The sequence below is a fragment of the Meriones unguiculatus genome, chromosome 6, assembly GCF_030254825.1.
Source record: "Meriones unguiculatus strain TT.TT164.6M chromosome 6, Bangor_MerUng_6.1, whole genome shotgun sequence".
Lineage (NCBI taxonomy): Eukaryota > Metazoa > Chordata > Mammalia > Rodentia > Muridae > Meriones > Meriones unguiculatus.
The window spans coordinates 87559249-87568525 of record NC_083354.1 but is presented as its reverse complement, the minus strand read 5'-3'; the positions used below and the strand labels follow the sequence as shown (position 1 = coordinate 87568525).

The 9277-nt window shown below is 43.4% G+C and overlaps 1 protein-coding gene across 1 annotated transcript; it reads right to left on the bottom strand.

Annotated features, from left to right (window-relative positions):
- Positions 1-467: 467 nt before the first annotated feature.
- Positions 468-8690, bottom strand: Esm1 (endothelial cell specific molecule 1). Its single transcript, XM_021638914.2, has 3 exons — positions 8192-8690; positions 4617-4769; positions 468-1824 (listed from the first exon to the last, which is right to left on the bottom strand). Exons 1-3 carry the CDS (start codon positions 8631-8633, stop codon positions 1724-1726), a joined length of 696 nt encoding a protein of 231 aa, XP_021494589.1. The 5' UTR covers positions 8634-8690; the 3' UTR covers positions 468-1723.
- Between the last annotated feature and the right edge of the window lie 587 nt (positions 8691-9277).

Here is a 9277-nt window from a genome sequence, read left to right as displayed (position 1 = left end):
TGGGATTTCCTCACCGAACTGGAATCAGGTACAATGGCTGTCTCATGGAAATGTTTCTACCTTCTTAGAAGGAACAAAAAAACCAAACCAAGGCATGTGCTGAGTTTGGTATCTGAATGACTGTGAAAGAGCCGTCATTCAGCGACCTTGATGCTACTGTTCTAAGCCTTAACTCTATAGCTAACTTAACGTACAAAAACAGGCTTGTTGTTGTTGTTGTTGTTGTTTTCATAGACGTAGATAAAAATAGACAGAAGTTCTTTAAAAATAGAAATAAATAAAACAGTAAAATGGATGCAAGGGTCAGAGTCTTAGTAGAACAAAGACAGAGGCGAAGACAGAAATGCCCTACCCCTCATGCTGGTAGGAGAAACTCAGGCCTTGTTCTTTGGCATGAATTAGCTCTCTTCTCCACTGACTAAGATTTAAAAAGGAACCAGTCAACATGGAACAGCTGTGCTATTTTTATTGAACAATAGTTCTCTTAAAACAAAACCTAACAGCTGATTCTGCTTACATTCAAGGCTCTTCCCACAAGTACATTCACAAATCTGTTGGCAACATTTGAGAATAAAATATAAGTAAATAATGAAATAACTCTTAAATAAGTTCTTCACTTCAAATAAAATACCTCTGCAAATATTTCTCAGCATCACCTAATACAATAGTCCTTTCTGTGCCAAGGGTGTAATCCCTGTTCAGTGTAATCCACTCATCAGCCAAGTGTGGAGGAATAAAAAAATGAAAATAAACTATATCTTAAAGTCAAAATATTTTCTGATGAAAATTAAGTCTCCTTTCTCAAACTGTTTAAAAAGTCATTTTTCAATTCAAATTTAGAATTTACTCAAGATGTAGCATTTTTAAGAAATTTTTCAACATTTTATAAACTTACAGTAACTGAAATTTTATTAATATTAATGTAATTGTTAACGACAAACTTTCCATATACAGGTTGCTTGAGAACCCATCTTAAACAAACCAACATTAGGGTGATTTCTCTAAGACGGTGAGAAATATGGGTGTTGGAGAAATGTTTAAACTAACCGATTTGTTTATAAAAACGCGTAAATATTCACCTTCACCCTGTTCTGTCCCCCAGGAGGAAAACTGCTTTCCCAGATCTCAAGGCCCACAATGTTTAACAATGATGGGAATAAATATCCACCCCAGCCCGACCCTGTCAGATACAGGTAACTGTAATAGTAGCATTTCCATTCAAAGCAGTTGCTCAGACGCCCACGAATTTCCAACACCCCACTTCCTTCAAGGCTTTTCTGGTCTTATTTTATTTCTTCCAATTAAAACAAAATAGTAAATTTTAAGCTCCAACAGGGAAGAGCCAGATGTTATAACCCCTTAGTCTCACTCCCTTCCCCACCCTCTTTTGCTCTTCCTTCAACCTGTATCTCAACAAGAAGGCGCACCCAGGTCAAAGAACCCACAGTTTCTTCAGCTTTCAGCAAATTACTCATCCACTGCAAAACCATCTCAATTTATACAGATTTATATGCATTTAAATATTTAACAAATATTTAAAAATGTTCAGTCATATGTGTTTTATGGGTTGTATATAGCCTTTTTTTTTTTCTGAATCCACTCTGAATCACACTTGATCTCCATAAATTACATGTCCATAGTCTTTGTTCTAGATGGCTCTTAAAATGTTGGCTGAATGTTGGTCACAAAAGCGGAGTCTCCTCCTGGCAAATCTCAGGCAGGATCAGCGTGGATTTAACCATTTCATTACAGAGGGGCGAGCAGCATCCCCTTCTGTGGTCTCTTCTCTCACTGCGTTGCCGTCTCCAGACGCTGCATCACGCTCTGAAATTAGAAGGCACACAAATCACGTCCAGACGTCGCTAAGTCAAGGACCAAGCGTGGATTTGTTTTCTTTTGGTTTTGTCTTTTAATCGAATTTAAAACAAATCTTCTGGAAATTCTCTGCTAACTCCACTGAACAACTCTAAGACAACACCCAGGCATCATTTCTCTCAATAGCTACCATCACTCACCCTGCTGGTATACATGGACCTGCCCCTCCCAGATATAATCCCACTCTGTTCCTTGAATCCCAGTTTAATGGAAGCAGGGCTTTCTTCCGCTTGCTCACCTGAATCCTCAGCCTGGATAACAATGCTTGGTACATAATAGGTGCTTACTACGTACTCAGTGAATGAGCAAAGGCTGCAAGACTAGATCTCTAAAAAGAAGTTATATTAACTGCGTAAAAGATGAATTAACTTTTTGGTATAACTCCGGAAGGCGGCTATCGTCTCTAAAGGTAGATCTTGCTCTTCATACAAGAAAGGTTTATGGGATTTAGAATTTTCGAGAGTGAGGTGTTCTGCCTCTAAGAGGAGCGAGACATGCTCGTGTTTACACGGTAAATCCTGAAACAGAATGGTGCAAGATTAGTGCGGCAAGGAGGTTGAGCAGGTATGCAGCATTCTTACGCCTCGCCCAGCTCGTTGAAAAATGAGACTCGTGACCTTCTATTCTTTGACACTGACAGAAAGGAAAGAATCAAATTTGAAACTGAGATGGGTAGGAACGGTGACCAGCGACAGGGTTGTAATGTGAAGAAGACCCCATGCAGTTGGGAGAACCTACGATGGTGGACCCAGGAGGCAGGTGCTCCATCCATTCTCAAAGGGTGGGCTCAGATGGATTTGTGAGGTGGTAATGTGAAGCCTGTGGCATGACTGAGGAGACACACTTTTTACTGTTGACTCTTGCAGACAAAGAGGCAAATCCCAGGTAGACAAGGCACAGCCAAACAGGGCAGCCTATATCCATAGCTTCTCCATCCTATCCAAGACAGCAGCAGCATTTGCAAGCAAACTAGGAAGAGTGTCAGTCTCATATGAAAGGGGCTACACAGCCAAAAGGAAGCTGCCAACAGGCAGGCCACAGCAGGAGGGACGTAGGTAGGGCATCAAGAATCCCCTTTTAGGGACACGGTTGCAAGCCGCCGTCATAACCTCTGAGACATTCCATCACAGGTATCATCAAAAGGTCACAACAGAGCGCTGGAGATGTAATTTAATGGTAGAACACCCATTCAGTATACACAGAGCCTTGGCTCCAGTCTCCAAGACCACGAGTATCAATCAACCAGAACAAAGACAGCACAGACCTGCCCTAGGAGGAAAATTTACGTGCAACCTGAAATAAGTGAAGGAGGTTGGAAAAGTTGTTCCTCCACAGTTCTTGTAACACATATTTTTAAGAAAAGCAAAACAAGTGCCAGGCGTAAATATTATAAAAAGTCCCAGCATTCAAAAGGGAGAGGCGTGTATTGCTGGTCCACGCAGTAAGTTCCAGGCCACCCCAAGTTACATAGTGACACTCTGACTCAATTTTAAAAGAATAAGAGGAAACGAGAAGATGAATATGCTTGAGATGGGGAGGTAGACTGGGAAAATAGACCTCAGTCTCTTTTGTAAGCAGCTCCTTCAAAGCACTTCCAGCCCTGAGAGATTGGCGGTTGGCGGTTTCCATCGATGGCTTCGGGTAGTTGGACGAACGTGAGGAATAGGGAAAGCAGTGAGCAATGAGCTAGTCGAAAGGTCCTGGAACTAGACAAAAGTGGTGGCTACGCAACACTGAGCCATCTCCAGCTCCAAGAGTGCAGTTGTTTTAAACTGCTTTATTTTTATAAAGATATGTATGATGCTTTTATATCCGTGTCCACTGTAAAATGACTAAATTAAGCTAATTAACATACTTATCCCCATACAATTTTAAATTTATTCTCTTAACAAATTTGAAATATATAACATGTTGTCATCACCATTCAGTGCCCTGGAGGCATAAGCTTTAATGACAGCTGCTATGTTACATATTGATTTCTTTTGGTACAGTCATGTTAAATGAGATACTTTTAACCTGATCGAGTTCTACGTGCCTGGCCGTTTACCAACAAATTAAGAAAATGCGTGCATAGAACATCTTTCAGCAGTGTGCTGCTCACAATCGCACAGCCTGGGCCTCACAGCAGCCTATAGACTATGGTTTTATCATTCCCTGAATCTCACCGTGGGAGTTAATTCTTAACAGCTCCAAATTACATGAAAACACAATTATTCCATTTGATTACTTCCATTTGATGAAGAAGGAGGAGGGAGGAGTGAAGGGAAAGTAGAAGAGTAGGAAAAGAAGGAAGAGGAGGAACAGGAGAAAGAGAAATGTTTTTTCTTTTTTCTTTTTTCTAATCTTGCCTCTTAAAGCCGATCCAACAAATACCTCACTGCTCTCTTTCAATGTGGAGTTGGGAGAGAAATAGTTTTGTCTAGTGAGTCTATAAAACAGATCACTAAAGAGTTCAAAAAACTTTGCATGCCTTGGTTGGATGCTTTTTATGGTAGATTTGTTTTTGTTGATTCACTGAAATGTGATAAACTTTATGAGGAACCATAGCATCGTCAGAATTATCAATGAGATTTGTTTTGAAAATAGCAACAGCAACCAAACTCAGGGACCCCTCATCATTCCCCTGTGGTAAACAAAGAAACAAGCTCATTTAATCAACACCCTATTCTACTCACCGTTTTGGTGTTTTTTTTTTTCCTAACAGTGCTTGGAACTGAGACCAAGGTCAGCACTTAGCTTACCTGTGTGGGAGGCAGAGGTCCTGCTGGGCACCTTGGCTGCAGCATACTGGAAGAAGGGAAACTCCATACATCTCCCGGTCACCCTGTCACATATGCCCGACTGGCAATTGCAAGTCTCTTTGCATTCCATCCCGAAAGTGCCAAAGGGACAGTCTGAGGGAGAGAGAAGGCCGTTCGGTAAGCATGGGGCTCCAACCAACCGCCCCCACCCCTCGTTGAGGGGATGGCTTTAGGATTGGAAGCAGTTTCCTAGACTTCAACTGAGAAATGAAAATCATTTCTCAAAAACTCCAGGGTTTGAACGCTGACGCCATACATGTGAAACCACAAGTAAGACCAGGTAACCCCTGCCTCAGCCTTAACTAAGACCATGATTGGAAGCTGAAAAGTTAGCTACATGTAACCAAGCTCCTTAGACCAATCTTTTATTAGTCCTTCCCTCTCTTCCTTCCTTCCTTCCTTCCTTCCTTCCTTCCTTCCTTCCTTCCTTCCTTCTTTTCTTCCTCCCTTTTCTTATTTATTTACTCAGGGTGTGTAGGCACCCAGGCATGTGTTCTTACGTGTGTGTGTGTGTGTGTGTGTGTGTGTGCACGCGCGCTCGCGCAACACAGGTGTGTAGGTCACAGCACAACTTGTTGAGTTGATTCTCCCCTTCTGCTGTGGGCCTGTGGGGCTCCCACTCCTGTTGTCAGAGTCGGCAGCTGGTGCCTTTGCCCCCCAGGCTTCTTGCCCACAGTACCCTTGAACCAGTCTTAATGTTATCTGTTTTCTGCATGGTGGACACAGACTCTCACAGGTGATCTTGGTCACAGTTCCGTGAGGCTGCGAGTTAAAGAGAGGTAAGCATTACCTCCTCAACTAGTTTAATGGGTGTGAGCGTGTCCTTAATCTAGGGTGGTTGACAATTTACAATCTGAAAGGGCCAAGAGGCCCAGCAGCCCACCTGACCACAGCATAGCTAGTTCCCAGGCCGCTCCCACACGGATAGAATCCCTTATCTCTCAGAACACCCCTGGGCCTTCCCTAGTTTCCCCAGCTGCTGAGAGAGTCACTAAACAAGCTCTCTGCGGAGATAAGATGCTAAGCAAGCGAGAAACCTCAGGATTTACACGCCTGAGGACTTGCACCCCTACCAGCAATGGGAGCACTTTCAGAGCCTTGCTGTTTCATACTCGGACTAAGGCACGCTGCAGTGAAAATAAAGAGGTCTGTCAGGTATTCAGAGAGTGGGGTTTGTGGCATGTTTGACATTATCTCCGTAGGTTAACTCAGTGGAACAGTGCTTCTCAACCTGTGGGTTGGGACCCCTTTGACAACTCCCTGCCTTGTCCAAAAGTGTTTATATTACAACTCATAACAGTAGCAAAATTACAGCTGTGAACTAAGAGTGAAAATAATTTTATGGGTGGAGTTCCACAACATGAGGAACTATACTAAAGGGTCACAGCATTAGGAAGGTTGAGGACCACTGGCAAAAGATGTGTTCTTTTGGCACAGAGATGTCCTTGCTTGATGCACAATCACGTATGCATCAAGGCGGATGTGCATCGAGTGGGTCTTTTGGAGAGAATTAGCACTGTTCTTTTCCCTGTCACTCAGGTGGTAGAGGACTCCGCTCTTACGCACCCTCCTTTCCCTAGGAACAAAAGTTCTTAAGGCAGATCTGGAAGAACCCTCTGGCAAAGAAACACAGGGTTAGGATGTGAATGTGTTCAGCGAAGCTGAAAAAACGACAACCTTAGCCTACTTCCCAGTTCCGGGTCCAAGGTCCAGATGTGCTGACCAGATAGTAAACATTCCATAAGTAAGTATTGACTGGCCAGTTGCTGGCCAGCAATATGGGATCAAACCTCTAAATGTTACACACACACACACACACACACACACACGCACGCACACACACACGCACACACACACACACCTGGATTATAAACTGAAGTGTGTGGCTGGAGGAGGGAATTCACCTGCAGCAATAGGAAATGACTCCACACGAAGCTCGTAAGGCAGCAAATAGGCACTATTTATTTCCAACAGAAAAACAAAACAAAAAAAACAGTCCAACACTGAACTCATGAGCAATGCGAAGAAGGCCAGAAAGAGCAATTGAAAATAGAGTGTTAATAGCACAGCTCATTAAGCTCTGCCTAAGGCTGGATCCTTTACCCCCTGTCACCTTCCATTCATAACCACATTTACAAAGGTGTTTTCACGCCAAAGGGAAAGCAGTCCCCACATACACTCACTGTATAACAGACAGGACTGTGCTAACCACTTCCTCCCTGATTTCCTTATGTGAGGTGCTCTTTTCTTGGCAGATAAGCCCTGTAATTTCCAGAAAATAACAGAGCCTTTTCAGTTGAAAGAGGTGCGTATATGTGTATTCACCGAAGAAATTATTTCCTTAGTAGCCCGCTTCTTGTTGGTCTTTATCAAAAGCAATCTAAGCAAAGAATAAAAATTTCCAATTTTTTCTAGAACATATTCTTGAACCTTTCTTTCCTTCTTTCTTTTTTGCAGACTCAAAGATGATTAATTTACAGACTGCTTTCCAATATGAAGACTAATGAGATTATCTCAATTCTGGAAGACTGTCATTCAGGAAAGGAGATAATTGTGTGGAGCACATAGAATCTGAGTTATTTAGAAACCTCTCAGAACTTGGTTTTCTGAGTTTGACAGCTTCTTTGTATTATACAACTGGATGAAGCAATGAATGCATTCTTTTAGTCACCATAGCATGTAATGATGAGATTTTATGGCATCTTTCTATGGAGACATTTTAATAACCTTTTAAAATTTTTATAGTGTTAAAATATTAATTTACTCACTAGGTTTGAGAATAAATTCCACAGACATATCAATGCTTCATTTAACTCTGGTTTCTGTCTTAATTATAATTTCATTTTTTTCTTTAAATCTATAAAAGAGCCACTTTTTTTTTTAACAGACATCTAGGTTACTATTATTTCTGCTTGTCTTACCAACATCTGCTACTTTCTGTTCATCTGAAAATTTTCAAAAGTAAACTTAGGTTTATTTTATACTTCAGAGGACCCTCTTGCAGGAGGGTGAGTTATTTCATTGTCCGACTAAAGCCCACTCTATGCCATAAAGCGTATTAGCGTTCAGCCGAAATGCTTGAGCCCCAGCACTCCTCCCTACGAGCTCTTTCAAGATCAAAGGCTGGGGAAATCTGGGGGCCAGAAACCATGCTAAGAGGTTATCTCGGGAAGACCTCTGTAATCACTGGCTTGCGGAGGAAAAGGCACCTAGACCATTTGTGGCGGATTACCTGTCAGTCTCCAAAGCCTCCCAGAAAAAAGAAGCCACGCAAGCTACCACTGCAACTTTCTTTCTCGGGTCTAAACGCGGTGAGCGGAGTCCCGCAGCCCTGGCTGTGATCCCTGTGTGCATGCTCTCTGCAGACGTCCCTCTCTCTCTCTGTCAAGCACACCGCCTGCATCCGTGCATCCTCCCCGGTAGTTCAGAGGAGGACCGCGCCTCCCACGCTGACTAAACGCCCTCGGGGAGCCCTGCACAGTGGGAAGCAAAGAAAAAAAAAAGTTGCTCTTTACCTTTGCAGATACCAAACTCGTCACCAAAATCATCCTCCTCACTGTAAAAGTGACACTTTAGCCCAGGGCCACACTTGACACCGTCCATGCCTGAGACCGTCCGGTAGCAGGTCTCTCCGGGCCCCGCGGCGCACACCTGGCAGCAGCCACAGTCATCCAGCACCGTCCTCTTGCAGCGCAGGCTGCTCCTGCACTCGCTGTTATCACAATGTTCCGGGCAGTCCACCGCATACTTGGCGCTCCAAGCCATGCCCAGGCGCAGAGGTACCAGGAGTGTGGTCAGCAGCAAGAGGCTCTTCATGTCTCCCGGCTGGCTCGGGCTCAGCTCTCTGCCGTCGTGGTCTCTGCTGGCGGGGAAGCAGCCGTCCAAAGTAGTAGCTGAGCTTCTGCCTACACGTTTATGAGTTTTATACGCTGGGTTGCCCGCATGCTTCCCCGTCATCAATTTCCTCAAGCCAGCAGCAAGCGCTGCGCTCCTGCCAGCCCCTCTTGTTCTAGTTTATGAAATCCAGGATGAAGGCTGGATTAACACGCCGCTGCCATCCAGGAATTGAAAAGCCCAAGCTGATGTCATCTGTTATGTTTAGATGGTTGTTTTGCATGAGGGCTGAAAAACTCCGCTCACATCCGTCTCAAGGACTCAAGGACGTCTGGGGGGGGGATAAAGAAGGTTGCAGTAGCCCCCTTCTGCACAGGAATTGCTCTGACACCAACATAACACTTAGGATGTAGTTTTGTCTCAGAGTCCCTTAGTCCTGACAAGACTGACAGAGACATGAATCAAGCCAGATGAAGCATCTATCAAATAATGATGATGATGATGATAATAATAATATATGCTTTTGATATTTCCCCTCATAAACAGCTAGGAGATCATTTGAAAAAAAGAAATGACTATATTGTGCTTTGTTTAAGTCTTAGAAGAAAGAAAATATTTGGACAGAGGTCTTAGAAAGACTTCTTCCTTCTTCCTGTGCTCCTCTCTGGCTGTTAACTTCTAAAGTAATTTGTGCTATCCATGGTCAAGTCCATTGATGCCTTTAGGTAGATGTGCTGCAGCTAAGCCTTTTCTTTAATCAATGCAAA